The sequence below is a fragment of the Populus alba genome, chromosome 1 (assembly GCF_005239225.2).
Source record: "Populus alba chromosome 1, ASM523922v2, whole genome shotgun sequence".
NCBI lineage: Eukaryota > Viridiplantae > Streptophyta > Magnoliopsida > Malpighiales > Salicaceae > Populus > Populus alba.
This window is the reverse complement of record NC_133284.1, coordinates 2,997,452-3,014,119: the sequence shown is the minus strand read 5'-3', so window position 1 is coordinate 3,014,119 and position 16,668 is coordinate 2,997,452. Positions and strand designations below refer to the sequence as shown.

General features: G+C 39.8%; 1 protein-coding gene across 1 annotated transcript; it reads right to left on the bottom strand.

The window, feature by feature from the left end:
* Positions 1 to 808: 808 nt before the first annotated feature.
* On the bottom strand, positions 809 to 3,300 carry LOC118053977 (uncharacterized). The gene is made up of 2 exons (XM_035065407.2): positions 1,996 to 3,300; positions 809 to 1,578 (listed from the first exon to the last, which is right to left on the bottom strand). The coding sequence occupies exon 1, from the start codon at positions 3,179 to 3,181 to the stop codon at positions 2,006 to 2,008; it is 1,176 nt and encodes a 391-aa protein (XP_034921298.1). The 5' UTR covers positions 3,182 to 3,300; the 3' UTR covers positions 809 to 1,578; positions 1,996 to 2,005.
* Positions 3,301 to 16,668: the final 13,368 nt, after the last annotated feature.

Sequence of the window (16,668 nt, the reverse complement as noted above, 5' to 3'; positions counted from 1 at the left end):
ACAAATTGAATTCATGTTTAGAAAAGATAAAATTCAATTCATTTTGTTTTTTATAATACTCTTGTCACCTTCATCTTATTTCTTTAAAGATATTACAAAAAACAAAGAAGAGAATCACATTATTATTTTGAAAATATTAGTTTAATATTAAATTTATCCTCTTTATAATTATAAATTAAAGGAGTTGATATTTAATTTATCTTTATAGCATTTTTAGAAGTTAAATTTCATTTGGAATTCAATTCTTAATATTCAAAAGGGTTTCAAACATGAGATTTTATTAAAATTTCTGAATTCAATTCAATTCCAAAGTTCCAAACATGTTTTAAAAAACATTAACTTAATATTTTTTCAAGCTAAACACATTTTTGAAATACAACCAAATCCAGTTAAAAACACAAAAGCAAATAAACTATTAGTGTCAAAGAACTAAAACCAAATAAACTCCTAGTGTCAAAGAACTAAAAGCAAGGTGCATAATCTACCTGAAGATATGGCAAGATATTTTTTACATGAATGCTTACATGAATGCCAGCCCAAGCAGATAGTCATAGCAAGAATGTTATTTTTGAGGCTGGTTACTTGATATGTAAACTACTTATTCTTGATAGGTTTACTGCAGAAGAGTACAGGTTCTATGAGAGAAAGATTAGTAGTTGTGAGATGCTACAAAAATCAACCACAATGCGCATCAACTTTATCTTCCTAGTTATTTGAAAACTTTTAATATTTTTTATGTACATGATTTATTCTCTTGTTTAGCGGGTGACTAGAATTTGAGTATTGAGTTCTCTCTAACTTAGAAAGATTGATGCAAGAGATGATCTGATTAATTGAATACTGAATAGCATAGGAGATTCTGATTAATTAGAGGAGCCTTGTAAATACATTTAGATTAAAAAAAAAACATAGAAATTGTAACCCAACAGAAAGAAATGGTAGACATTTACATGAAGGCACTAGAAAAGTGGAACCTTCACTAAAGCATAAATATAATGATTTGAGCACCTCATAGAAATTGAAACCGAGGCTTTTATTCACTGTAAGTCTAAAATCAACCTCTCCCCTGTAGAAACACTGTTGCTTTGAGACCATCCTTTCGAGTTTGGCAAATGCATCAGCAAATATTTGTATCCCAGAGCACGGAGCCAACTGGCAATGGCAATTCTTAATATCTGATCTTCTCCCTTGATGGAACCAAAGCCATAAATGACCATTGATACTGCTTCAAAGAAACCGCTCTCTTCATTTTCATCACCACCTTCAGAGAAATGCTCTTATCATTTTTACCTGATCATCAAACAGCCAGTAAATAGTGTTGCACTGAAGTTTCCCCAAATCATTGGCTGTCCAAATCTACCTATCTGTACCCTAACCCTTCCCAAATAGGGTTAAGTATCCTCGACATTTCCCTGAGCATTCCTTAACTGTTTGCCAAACCAGAATCATAGCTCGCACAAGAGTGCATCCCTACACGATTCCTTGTTTAATCAATGGTTCGCACTGCACTCCAGTTTCCAACCTTTTTCGCGCAACATAAAGTTCAATTTTCCCATCTTGCTACCATCATCAACCAGCCTACAAATGTTTAACTGTTCGTTAACATGTAGCAACAGCCTTAAACTGCTGGAAAATACTATGTGGTTAAGTTTTGTGTTCAATTGGAAAGTTGGAATGCCAATGAATGCATATCTTTGTAATGCAAGCTCATTTTAACATGAGCTTTAATATGCATAATTTTTTTGCACAACACTCTAACAAGGCATTGAAGGCTCTTGGGTTGGCACGTTAATGTAGGAAGCTCAAACTGAGTAAAAGATGAAAAAGGGTCACAGAATTGAACTGGAAAAAAACAAGGCATGATAAGAAAGCAAATATGCAAAATGATAAGAAATGAACAATATACATTGGACAAACAAAAACTAGCTGTAAATCAAAAGCAGATGAGCTATTTAGTCAACTACATAGCACTTTGTATTGCACAAGTGAACTTACATCTCTGTCATCAAGTGCCTTTCTTCTTTGTGTTGGCAGTGCCCGTATACACCTCCCATAAACCAGGGACATCATCCACATACTTATCAACATAATTCTCCAAGAATTTCTTCTCACTCATCAGTAGCAAAGAAGGAAACTTCTTTTCTCTTTTAATCAAGTTCTTTGACTTCAAAACATTAATAACATTATACCATGGACGAATCCTCTTATCAACTGAGAGGCAAAACAAAGAAGGATAGACCAGTAGAATTTCTGGTCCCAAATCAACGGTATTGATAAAAAATTCCACGGTAATCCTGATTTTCTTCTCCGAGTATTGCAATATTTGAGGGCATCGCTTGAAAGTGCCGAAAATCTCCTCTTCACTCCAACCCAAACTCTTCATCACCTCAATTTTCTTCTTCCAAGTCGTGTCAGTCATTTTCATCTTCACCCCAAGAGCATATATGAACATAGTATCGTTTGTTTCAAGGCCCAGAGTCTTAACAGAATTCACTGCATAAACTATCTTATCATGCTTAGATAGCAGAGATCTTGGATTCGAGACAATGAGTTTTGCAAGCCGGTCAAGAGGCAATCCTTCTTTAATCAACAAATCAATATTTGTTTGCATAGTTCTGTTCCGATTAACTCTCAACAACCATGAACAACGCTTAAGAGCCGCTGCAATTCTCACATTGGTACCAAGAAAAGACTTCAAAAACTTAAAAGATGGTTTGATAGTAGAATCCAAGGACGTCCACAAAATATCAGGATTTGATAGGATAAGTTGGGGAAGGAGGTTACCAGCAACGCCATTTGCGGCGAGGAACTCGAACTTGGGCTTTAGATTGTTTTCTACTTTACAACCAAGGAAAGCGGGCATCTTTTTTATCAGATCGGCGATATGGGTGTCTACAAAGTGGTGAGATTTCAAGAAATGGAGCAAAGATTGAGTCTTGTGGATGTTCTTCTCGTTGAGATGGAACTTCTTGGATGCAGTAAGAGCAGTTTCTAAAGGAAGCCCACATGAGTTAACAAGAAATTGAAGTGTAAACGATGATGGAGAAGATGAGGTGGTATTACTTCTGGTGGGTAGTGGAGTTGTGGGAGGTGAAGGTGCAGTCTTTATAAAGCGTTTTGGAAAGAGAGAAATCAGGAGGCTTGGAGAGAGCTTCATTTTGAGACACAGAGAGAGCCTCATCTGAACATGAATCAGAAGGAAGAGGGTTTAGGGTTTTCCTTTTACCAATACAAGGATTTTTGCTACAGGCTGAGGAAGAAATCCAACTGAACTGTGGAAGGAAGTCAACCCATCATCTCTCCTTGCTGAATCACATAAACAAATCTGACAGCACAAAGCCCAACAAGACGGCTTATTAGGCCAAATGGTCCACCTGGACAGCTGGTTGGGCCATATGACCCAACCAGCCGGGAAGAAAAAGAAAGAGGCTAGGAAGAATAGAAAGGGCCCAACCGGACCTAAACATGCCCAATTGAGCCAGGAAAGAAAAGAGAGGCAAGAATAGCATGAAAACCAAAAAGAAAATTGAGATTGCCTATAATCCGATTAAACCTTTTCTTTTCGTGAATTATGGTTTTAAAATATTTTTTATTTAAAAATATATTAAAATAATATATATTTTTATTTTTTTAAAATTATTTTTAATATTAATACATTAAAATGATTTTAAAACATAAAAACAATTATTTTTAAATTTTTTTTTAATAAAACACGATTTGAATAGCGTTTCGAAACAAGTCTTAAATAATATTTGAAATTTTAGTAGCGGTTATTTTTTAAAGTATATTTTACTTAAAAATATATTAAAATAATTTTTTTTAAAAAAATTAAATTTTAACATTAATATATCAATATAAAAACATAAAAAAATAAATTAATTTTTTTAAAAAAATTAAAAATTTTCAAAAATATTTTTTTACGCAAAAACAACCAAAAACATGATGACCAATTGACTATGATCGCAGCTTCATATATGATAAGTTGGAAGAGAAAATTATCAAGGTTTTGTACGTTGAGCCCACAAGAAAAATTGATATTTTAACAGAGGCTATCGCCGATCAATCATTTGAAAACTCAACTATCAAGTTAGGCACGAGTGACGCTCATGGTATAGGAAAAAGCAGCTGCAGCAGGTTTCCACCTCAAGCGGCGCTCATGGTATAAGAATTAGCCATTTTCATTTTGAAGTTTCCTTTCTTCAATACAAGAGAAACTGTGGCTGTTTATTTACTGAAAAATAATTTTTTTTAAAAGGTGAATTTTGAGAAAATAAATTATTTTTTGATGTTTAATAGTGTTGTTGTAACCCATTTTTGGGTCCCCGCAAAAATAAAATAAAATAAATAGCCAAAGAAGGCTAGAAAAATGACAAGAGGCAGAAGCGCTCGGAAAATGGTCAGAAAATTGGTCAAGGAGTATAAAGATACAAAGATTGGATTTTTGACAATATATTCTTGAAGGATGAGAACACTATTGAGAAGGAAATTTTGAATTTTGAGGAGAGAAGCCCAAATTTGGATGTTTATGGGTTTAATTGATTTTTTATTGGATTTATAGGGGATTTGATCGCAAGAAAAATTGATTTTTTTAAGTTAATTTGGGCTTTAAATTGAAGAAATTAAAGTTCTGGGGCCAAATTATAATTTTTAGGATTTTATTAAGTCAAATCAGGGGCTTAATTGCATAAATATTGAAGTTTAAGGGCCAATTAGGGACTTAATTGTGAAAATCCGAAACCAGGGACCAATTTGGAGAAGGCGCAAAGATAGGGGGGCTGTTTGGAATTGTTTCAGGGGCTTAATTGAAGAAATTGAAAGTTTATTGATCAATTGAGGGCTTAATTGCATAAATCAGAGGCCAAGGACCAAAGTGAAAAACGCGGCCAACTATGGGGACGGACCGAAATTAGCAGGGACAAAATTGAATTAAACAAAGATGATTAAGGACTGATTCGAAACATGTTCTGGCGCCTTTATTTTTAAATGAAACGGCGCGTTTTATCCAAAACGACGCCGTTTCATGCATAAAAAAAAAAAAAAAAAGACCGAACGGTGCCGTTTTGAACGGCACTGTTCCCCTTTCTTCTTCCTTTCCCCCGCACCTGCAACAGAAGGAAAAGCTTTGTTTTTTGAAATAAACTTCCCGCCTCTCTCTCCCTTGCATCTCCACCGAACAGCCCGAAGCCCCCACACCGTGGGACCACCGACCGAAGGCATTGGCCGACCACCGGCCGAAAGTAAAGAAACGGCACCTTGCTGTCGCGGGTGGTGGCCGACCAGCCACCCGCGAAACCCGCTCCAAGGCGCACTAACAATGGTCCCCCACACCGGTTCTGCCCCTATAAATAGAAGAGAAAACCGAAGAAAAAAGGGAGGAGGAACAAAAGGGTGGGAACCGGAAAGAAAACAAAAAAAACGAAGAGAGAGAGGAAGAGAGAGAAACACCCAACCGAGGAGAGAGAGAGCCAACGAGAATCCAAAAAACAAGAGAAGATTGAAAAGTTGGAAGCTGGGGAAATTTAGAAGAGAAAACCAAGCAAAAAGCAGGAGGACGCCGCCGGTTTACTTGGAAACCACCGTGAGCTAAGCCGCTGCCACCGCAGCCCCACCAGTAAGCCGTCGCCTCCACTGCGCCAGGTACACTATCCTTTTCCCCGTGCTTTTTTTTTTTTTTTTTCTTCTGAAGCTGAGTCCGGTTGGCCTCCTGCATGCAGAATCGTTCTGCATGCAGGAGGCGCGCGGGGGGAAAATAATTCCCCCCGTGCTGTAATTTTTTTTCTTCTCTGGGCCAGATGGTTTCTGGCCCAGAAATATGTGGGGCGGGCCAGAAGGATTCTGGCCCAACCCGGCGGTCTGGGCCGGTGTTGGCCCAGACCCATGTAGTTTTTTTTTGGGCCGAATTCGGCCCAATCCCTTTCGGGCCGAGTTCGGCCCAACGACTTTCAGGCTGGGGCCGACCCATTTAGTTGGGCCGGCCCAGCCCAGTTAGTATATTAATATATTATATTATATTTGTTATATTATTATATTATGCATGTGGATGTATATATATATATATATATATATATATATATATATATTTTTTTAAAAAAATATAAAAAATAAAAAAAAATAAAAATTTCTGAAAAGTAAAAAAAAAATATATTGTTGTTTTATATACATTGATTTTTTTTATAACATGGGGATATAATTTCAGTATTTAAAAACACCTGTTTTCGTCAAAAAAAAAAAAAAAAGAGTTTTAAAAAAAAAATGTTTTGTTTTCATGCATACGGCCAATACACTAGCATGTTTTGAATGTTCTTTTTACATATATAAAAAATATTGGAAGTTTTGAAAATGTGTTTTTGCATAGATTTCTTAAACACAAAATCATTTTCCTGCATTTGTGGATTTTACAACCTGTTTGTAAAACTCCAAAGGGTATTGGCCAATATTCCAAAAACTATAAAAATCTATTTTGGGAGGAGATGTTGTGGTTATTGTTCACTGTTAATGTTTGGATGAAGAAATCCTTAAAAGGACGAACATCCAAAATATTATCGGGAGTAATAAATCAACGCACATGTTTGAAAGAAGCTTTGGTTGTGATCGAGAACATTTCAAAAATTAATTTTTTTTCCACGGTTTACGAGTCGTGAAAAGTAATTTTTTTTTTTGAATTGTGAAATTTTCTTCGTTCTTTTAATTCTCTTTTCCTTGCGATTTACGAGTTGACGGGATTAGAAAACACCAACACCATAGACTATAGAGCAAACCAAACACCAAGCAGCTTACCTTAGGTAGGGCGTATTAGGGGTGCTAGTACCTTCCCTTTACGCAACCAGTCCCTTGCCTTAGAATCTCTGAAAGACCAGTTAGGGTTCCTAGTGACCAAATACTAGGTGGCGACTCCAAAGAACCAGATCCTTAGAACACAACGAAAATCGCCAGCCGATGTCGTGCCTTTTATAAAATTTTTTGTGGGGGTGTGACAGAATGGCGACTCCACTGGGGATGTTAGGACTAAGCTTGATTTGTTTGTTTGTTTATGTTATATGTTATTGGTTTTTGTTTTCTTATGATGTTTTGTTTAAAAGCTTTAGCATATACCTTTACATTCTATCATACATGCCATAGTCATGCATCACTTTATTATTATTATTATTATGTTTTGGAGGGCACACACATGTAACTCTAAGTTTAAGTGGGGGACTAGCAGCTTGCCTTATGACTTGAGTCAAGGCTTAAGTTTGTGTAAACCCCAACTCTTTGCTGAGTGTTTAGACTGATAGTGATTGGTACACGTGCCATCCCACTATCTGCTGGACCTCCATATCGCCTTTACGAGGGTGATCACTGGAACAACAAGAGACCCTCTTTTAGAGACCTAGTAGTAAACCTACCCTATGTCTCACGTAAAAGAACTAGAACCTATCCTTAGGGTGTATGTTCCGATATAAATCTTTTGCATCGAAACAAGACTAACCCCCCATGCATTTTGAATTGCAGGATTTGTGAACGAAATGACCATCACTAAATCTTTCATAGAGTATGGAAAGAATTCTGAACTGTCACAATTGATTGAAGGAGACTGCCTTAGAAGCGATGCTAAGAAGATGTCGCCAATCAAGAACCTGAATTGCATATTGAATGAGGTGAACAAGTTAACGACTCATTTTCAGAATGTGGATAAAGATGCATTTTTTAGGAAATACGGACGTTTGATGGAAATCGCAAAGGTAGAAGTTTTAAGCCCAGCTGTGCGAGCCTTAGTTCATTTTTGGGATCCAGAATACCGATGTTTCTCCTTTGGAAGCATAGACTTGTGCCCCACGATTGAGGAATATGGATTGTTGACCGAGTTTTCGAATGACCTGTATCGGATTTATTCTCCTTTGAGATCCGACAAGATCATCCCTGAGCTGTCAAAACTGCTCAGAATCTCCAACTTGGAAAAGTTTATGGAAAAGAATGGCACCGGTTTGAAATGGAGGATGCTAGAGTTGGAAAAGGAGTCAGAAGTAGAAAAATTGATTGCCTTAGGTATATTTGGCCTTGTGTTGTTCCCAAGTCAGACTGGTTTAGTAAGCTTGGAGGCCGCCGCTGCTTATGTGGAGTATGAGAACACACAGATCAATCCAGTGGTTGCTATCTTAGCCGAAACATTTTTGACACTTAACCATTGTAGAAAAGCTGGAAAAGGAGCAATGAGATGCTGCACGCAACTGTTGTATATTTGGATGGTGAGCCATATCGAAACAAAGAAACCTGTCTTCAATAATTTTTGGTGGTTCACTCAAAAACCCCTAAAGATTGTGGAAGAAGAAGAATGGGGAGATCTAGACAACCAGGGTTGGGTTGATAAATTGGAAGGATTACCTAATAGCGATTTTAAATGGAGAGCACCATGGGTAACAACAACGAAGGTCCTAATGAGTTGTGGACAAAGGCATTGGGTACCATTGGTGGGGATTACGGGTTATGTGAGTTATGCTCCGACTTTAGTGGTAAGACAATTTGGGGGCATACAGTTTGTTCCCAGAACTATGGGAATTGCTCAATTCTTTGGTCTGTTCAAAGATCCCATAGCAAAAGAAGTTTTGGAGATCATCAAACAAGATTGGAAGCATCTAGTGTTGGTGGAAATAGAAGGTTTGAGAGATCCAAGTGTGAGCGAAGGATATGTAAAATGGAGAGCCTCAGCTGCTTCAGCCATGCCTTGCGCTATAGAGGAGCCTATTAAGGTTAATATTGAAGATGATTTAGCTGCTTCAGCCATGCCTCGTGTAGAAGTCAAATCTCCTCAAACCATAGAGGAACCCCTCAAAAGAAAGAGGGTTAACGGTGAATTGAGAAGGCAAGTGGACAAACTAAGAATAGAGTTGAGCAAGAGCAGAAAGGACAAGGCGACGTTGGAAGGAATGATGCTAGAAGAGGATAAAAGGAGAACATTTCTAGATGAGCAAATACAGTCTAGAGATGCGAAAATAACCAAGCTTGAGTTAAAGTTGGTTGAGGAGAAGATTGCTAGGGAAAGGAGTGAGAATGAGCTTAAAGGGTTGAGTTTGGATTGGATGCAAAGTTGTTCTGAACTTGAAGCAATGGAGATGGACTTTAGCGATTGCCAAGAAAGTGCAAAATATTACCAAGAAAAATTTGTGCAAGTGCAATTCGAACTAATGGATAGGATTAGGAGGTATAAGGATTTGAATAAGAAATATATAGAGTTGGAAAGCAAAAGGGGAGGATTCGAGGATGTTAAAGCGGAGTTAGCAGCCAAGAGGAGTGAGATAAAAGTTGCAAGGATAAAGCTCGACAAAGAACGCGAAAAGTCGAAGTATTTGGACGAGAAGCTAGTAGCAACGGAAAGGCACAAGGATCGAATCGACGCCAACAACATTGCTTTGAACAGAACAAACATGTTGCTCATAGAAAAAATGACCAAAACCGATGAGCAAATGGACGAAGCTGCTGCACATGCTCGAATTATTAGAATCAATGCACGGAATGTGGGAGGAGACATCATTCGCTATCGCCGAAGCCTAGCCGAAACCGATGCCTTTTTAGTGAAGATTGAGAACCGCGGCTTTGCTTTCTTACCTTTGGCTAAGGAGTTTATGGAGGAAAGAGATTAGCATGTTGTATTTTTTTTAAATGTATTTTTATCCAAGCATTAATGAAAAGGGCGTTGACCCATCTTCTTATGCAAAATCAGTCTCTTGGTGAACATGATTCTAGCAAAACGACTCGAAAGGCAGAACTTCTATCAAAGCAATGTGACAAGAGAATGCTTATAATGGGATGGTTATTTTTCGTTCACAATAAAACATGCATGCATCCATCACAATCATACATTTTCTCATACATCTATGCATGCATCTCCAGATCGTGAAACATAGGTCCCACATCCAGAGTCCACCAAACCCGGTCCAGATCAAGAATGGAAAACGAAGAAAGAGCTCAGTTAGAGTCACACTACCAGACCAAGTTGGAATCCGTGAAAAATGAAGTTTCCCGGTTGACCAATCTGCTTGAGCAACTTTTAAAAGCCAAGAATGGGGAGGGAACATCTACCCAACCACCTATAGGAGCACCGTCGGTCCCTGTCCCTGGGGTATCTCAGAATATGGGGGCAGATTCAGCAACGGGGCAGCACTTTACACCTGTTATTCCCATTCAGCCCCCTCAAGCTCATATCACTGTAGATTTAACAGCTGAGGGGCCTTCCGATAATAGGTCCACGGGTTTTGTGAATGATGACAAGATATCAGCATTAGAAGAAAGGTTAAGAGCAGTCGAGGGAAATGATTGGTTTGACCCCCTGCGAACGTCGGAAATATGCTTGGTACCTAACCTCACGGTACCAAAAGATTTTAGGATACCAGAGTTTATAAGGTATACTGGGTTGGAATGCCCAAACACTCACCTTCGATCTTATTGCAACAAGATGGCTGAAGTAATTCATGACGATAAGTTAATGATCTACTTTTTCCAAGACAGTCTATCGGGATCTGCGCTAAGTTGGTACATGAGGCTGGATAATGTCAAGATTAAGAAATGGAAGGACTTAGTGGAGGCTTTCCTAAAGCAATACAAGTTCAATTTGGAAATTGCTCCAGATCGAACGAGCCTCATGTCGATGGAAAAGAGAAGCCAAGAGTCAGTGAGGGCTTATGCACAAAGATGGAGGGACGAGGCCACGCACGTGCAACCCCCTTTGATAGAAACGGAGATGGTGACTTTGTTCGCCAATACATTCAAGGCACCTTACTATGAGCATTTAATGGGTAGCTCATCTCAACATTTCTATGATGTTGTACGTGTGGCGGAAAGAATCGAGCAAGGAATTAAAGCAGGGCGCATAGCGGAGCCTTTAGAGAAGAAAGGTTTTATGGGAAGGAAAAGAGAAGGGGACGTTAACAATTTGGAAGGCGGGTATAAAGGCAAAAAAGTAAATTTCCACAGCCCACAAGCACCTACCTCTCAATCCCCACGCATAAACTTTAACCAATCTTTTTCACCTAACCGAACAAATAACCAACCAAACTACCAAAATCATTACCAAAGACCCCACTCAGGATACACCTCAGAACAAATGCCACCATTACCCATGCCTTTGAAGGACATGTATGCCAAACTTTTGAGCATTGGACAAATAGCTCCTATCCCTACACTACCACTACAACCACCATTCCCAATTTGGTACAAGCCCGATTTGACTTGTGAGTACCATGGGGGTAATCCCGGGCATGGGATTGAAACCTGCTATGCATTCAAGAAGAGGTTATCGGAACTTATTAAGTTAGGATGGGTATCTTTTGAAGACAAGCCCAATGTCAATTCAAATCCATTGCCTAAACATGTTCCAAACAGTGGCGGAATAGGCATGATCGAAGTGGGAAATCAATGCAAGGTGTTGAAGGTGCCGATGAAAAGGTTGTACGACATGTTAGTACAATCAGGATTTCTAGCGGTGAAGGTGGTAAGCCAATTGGAGAGAGGTGACTACTGTGAGTTCCATGGAAGAGAGGGACATCACATTGAGGATTGCACCGAGTTTTGTGAAAAGATTGCTAAAATGTTGAGGATGGGACAATTGAGGATTGAACCAATGGAGAGCAGGTGTGAAGTAAGTATGATGGAAGGTCAAGATAAGATGGCAGGAGTTTGCAGGGTTCAACAGACTGCTAATGGGCCCCCAAGGCTGATCTTGGTTAAACCATCCTGCACAAAAGAGAATCACAAGGCCATGCCGTACAATTATGGGTATGCCTCCAACGTTCGAGCTCCTTTTCCTTTGTTCCAGACGGAGATAGGTGGTTTGACCAGAAGTGGTCGTTGCTTTACGCCTGAAGAATGGAGGAAGGAAAAGGGTAAAGAAGTGGTAGATCTGGACAAAGCACCAGAAGTTAATAAGCCAGTAACGGAAGATGAGTCAAATGAATTTTTGAAGTTGATCAAGCATAGCGAATATTGCATAGTGGATCAACTAAAAAAGACTCCAGCTCGGATCTCTCTTATGTCCTTGATACTCAGCTCTGAGCCGCATCGAAATGCCTTGCAAAAGGTATTGAATGAGGCGTATGTACCCCAAGACATTGAACATAAAACTATGGAGCATTTAGTAGGGAGGATCCATGCAACTAATTACCTCTACTTCACATCTGATGAGCTTGATGCTGAAGGTACCGGACACAACAAGCCTTTATACATCACGGTTAGGTGCAAAGACTGCCTCGTAGGGAAGGTGCTCATCGATAATGGCTCGGCCTTGAACGTATTGCCAAAGCACATTCTGGAGGAAATGCCGATTGATGAATCTCATATGAAGCCAAGTACTATGATGGCCAGAGCATATGATGGCTCACCTAGGCCAATACTTGGGACTTTAGAAGTGGAGCTATATGTGAGACCGCAAATGTTCTTAGTGACACTTCAGGTTATGGATATTCACCCTTCCTATAGTATGTTGTTGGGAAGACCTTGGATCCACGCAGCGGGGGCAGTAGCTTCATCATTACACCAATGTTTGAAGTACATCATGAATGGGATGTTAATAACCGTCAGGGCTGAGGAGGCAATAGCCATGACAAAGAATGTGGCTGTGCCTTTCATCGAAGCGGAGGATTGCAAGGATAACAATATCCATGCTTTTGAGATCGTGAACGCTGACTGGGTACCAGAGAACACCGTGTTAAGAAGACCAAGGATCTCAGAAGCGGCAAGGATGGCAAGTCTATGTTTCTTGAACCGTGGGGTCCCACTTCGATATAACCTCGCTTGCGGAATACCAGAAGGGGCTAATCCGACAAGGAAGAGAAAGGCTGATCAAAGATTTGGGCTAGGATATCAACCTAACCAAGAGGATTATCGTTGGGCTGCTGATCGGGGAAGGACAAGAAGGATGGCTAGAATTAAAGGAAGAGATCTTGAAGAAGAACAGCTGGAAATCCCTCCCCTTAGCGTATCATTCCCAAGAGCTGCATACATAGTGCAACATGATAAGGGAACTGAAAGCCTGGGTCTAGAGCTGGCAAATATGAGCATAAACACCTTGGAGGGGAAGGAGAAGGAAAAAAGGTGATGCGAAAGAAATAGCAGGAAAAGAAGATGAAGTGCTGCCACAACTGACTATCCATACACTAGAAGAAGTCTCCGCCAAGACCTGTGTACGCAAGCTGGCTCCAGGCGAAAAGTTTCAGAATTGGGTGACATAAGAAGCTCCAGTGGTTTTCAAAATGTAAACCAACCTTTGTTTGCCTTAGAATGTTTTTGTCATTTGCTTATGCTTGCTTTATTTTCTCTAGTTGACAATCGAGGCTCATGATGTCAGCTAGATTCTATGTTTGTCATGGAGCCCACCTTTTCCCTTTGAATAAATGTGAGATCATGCACTTTTTCAAAAATTGATTATTTATATATGCATTTACACCAAGCACTTCCCGCTTTCAGGAATCCTGAAAACGGATCTCCTACAACATCACATACATCTAGCATCAAGAATAAATGGCCAAACTTGAACGAGCATGTAATATCTATGGAAGAAGAAGAGTGGGATGAAAGCAATATCAGTGAATTCACCAGGCTAGTAGAACAACAGGAACAGACTTGGAAGCCTGCCACCGAGGAACTCGAAACTATCAATGTGGGCAATGGTCAGCTCAGGAAAGAGTTGAAAATAGGTACCTTAATTACTTCTGAACAAAGGATAAAACTGATCACCCTATTACAAGAATATTCGGATGTCTTTGCTTGGTCATATGAAGATATGCCCGGTTTGGATACAAGTATTGTAGAACACAAGATACCGTTGGAAGAAGGGTATAAGCCAGTCAAGCAGAAACTGAGGAGGGCCCACCCGGACGTCTGGATTAAGGTCAAGGCAGAACTCGAAAAGCAATGGGATGCTGGCTTTCTAGAAGTAGTTAGATATCCGCAATGGGTATCTAACATTGTTGTGGTGCCTAAGAAGGAAGGGAAGATTAGAGTTTGTGTAGATTTTTGGAATTTGAATAGAGCTAGTCCTAAGGATGATTTTCCTCTACCACACATAGATGTTTTAGTGGATAACGCTGCCCGAAGTTCCACTTATTCCTTTATGGACGGTTTTTCAGGATACAATCAAATAAAAATGGCTCCCGAGGATAAGGCGAAAACAACTTTTGTCACACCTTGGGGGACCTACTGCTACAAGGTCATGCCATTTGGGTTAAAGAATGCGGGTGCAACATATCAAAGAGCAATGGTGACTCTATTCCACGACATGATGCACAAAGAAATTGAGGTGTATGTAGATGATATGATTGCCAAGTCTAAAAAGGAACAAGATCATGTGGAAGTTTTAAGGAAGTTATTTGAGAGGTTGAGGAAGTATGAACTAAGGCTTAATCCTGCAAAATGTTCATTCGGAGTTAAGTCGGGCAAGCTGTTGGGATTTGTGGTAAGCGATAGAGGTATAGAGGTGGATCCAGACAAAGTAAGGGTCATTCAAGCTATGTCATCCCCTAAGACGGAGAAAGAAGTAAGAGGATTCTTAGGAAGGTTGAATTACATTGCTCGATTTATAGCTCAGCTAACAACAACATGCGAGCCTATATTCCGACTACTAAGGAAAAAGAACCCTGGAACCTAGAATGAGGAGTGTGAGGAGGCGTTCAATAAAATCAAGCATTATTTACAAAATCCACCTCTACTGGTGCCTCCTGTATCAGGGAAACCTCTAGTATTATATCTAACCGTAACTGAAGTAGCCATGGATGTGTATTGGGTCAGCATGATGAAACCGGAAGGAAGGAAAGAGCTATTTATTACTTGAGTAAGAAATTCACTGAATGTGAGGTCCAGATACACGGAGATAGAAAAGCTGTGTTGTGCATTGGTGTGGGCGGCAAAGAGGTTACGACATTACATGTTATACTATACCACTTGGTTGATTTCAAATTGGATCCCCTGAGGTATATTTGTAATAAGCCTTTTCTCTCAAGTCGAATTGCAAGGTGGCAGGTTTTGTTAGCAGAATATGACATAGTGTACATGACAAGGAAAGCCGTAAAAGGGAGTGCCATTGCAGACCATTTGGCCGATAATGCTGTTGAAGATTACGAGCCTTTGGATTTTGATTTCCCTGATGAAGATTATATCGTCAATAGAAAAGGAAGAAGAGAAGACAGAGTGGTGGACCATGTTTTTTGACGGGCAGTAAATGTATATGGTAACGGGGCAGGGCGGTAATAATCTCTCCTGATAAGAAACAATACCCAGTTTCGGTCAAACTACATTTTGAGTGCACCAACAATACAGCTGAGTACGAAGCTTGTATACTCGGTTTAGAAGCGGCATTGGAGTTAAAGATAAAGAAGATAGATGTATATGGGGATTCAATGTTGATCATCTGCCAGGTCAAAGGGGAATGGCAAACCAAAGAGGAAAAGTTGAGGCCGTACCAAGAATACCTATCTATGCTAGCAAAGGAATTTGAAGAAATTAGATTCACCCATCTAGGAAGGGAGGGGAAACCATTTGCGGATGCTTTGGCCACACTAGCTGCTATGACTACCATTGACCTCAAGTGCAAGGTACAACCAGTACACATTAATATTAGAAATGATCCAGCGCACTGTTGTTTAGTCGAAGGAGAGGTGGACGGACAACCTTGGTATTACGATATCAAGAATCTTGTGCGGAATCAGGAATATCCGGTGGGAGCTTCTAAAACGGATAAGAAAACCTTGAGAAGGTTGGCTATAGACTTCTATTTAGATGGAGAGATTTTATATAAAAGATCATTTGATGGTACCCTGTTAAGGTGTTTGGATGAGGCAGATGCTAGAAAGGCATTAAGAGAGGTCCATGAGGGGATTTGCTCAACCCATGCTAGTGGGCACATGATGGCAAGGAAAATCCAAAGGGCTGGTTATTTTTGGATGACACTAGAAAAAAGATTGTATCGACTATGTCAGAAAATGTCACAAATGTCAAATTTACAGTGATAAGGTCAATATGCCACCAGCTCCTCTGTTTAACTTAACATCTCCATGGCCTTTCGCGATGTGGGGAATTGATGTGATTGGACCTGTAAACCCAAAAGCGAGCAATGGTCATAGATTTATCCTCGGGGCTATTGACTACTTCACAAAATGGGTAGAAGCCGGGTCATTTGCTCATGTGACACACAAAAAGTGGTGAAGAAATTTATTGAGAGAGATTTGATATGTCGGTATGGTCCCCCAGAACAGATTATAACTGATAATGCCCAGAATTTCAACGGCAAGATGATAATAGAGCTCTGCACTAAATGGAAAATCAAGCATTCCAATTCTTCGCCATATAGACCAAAGATGAATGGGGCGGTAGAAGCTGCTAACAAGAATGTCAAAAAGATTGTTCAGAAGATGGTAGTCACCTATAAGGATTGGCATGAGATGTTACCATTTGCCCTTCATGCATATCGCACCGCAGCTCGAACCTCAACAGGGACTACCCCATATTCTTTGGTATACGGTATGGAGGCAGTGATGCCTTTGGAAGTGGAAATTCCCATCGTTAAGAGTGTTAATAGATTCTGAGATAGAAGAGGCCGAGTGGGCCAGAGTGAGATACGAGCAATTGAACTTGATCAGTGAGAAGAGGATGGCCGCAATATGTCATCACCAACTTTACCAGAAACGAATGGCTAAGGCGTATGAT

Excerpts from the sequence above, each read along its gene's own strand:
- LOC118053977 (XM_035065407.2), bottom strand. The coding sequence starts at position 3,181 with ATGAGGCTCTCTCTGTGTCTCAAAATGAAGCTCTCTCCAAGCCTCCTG.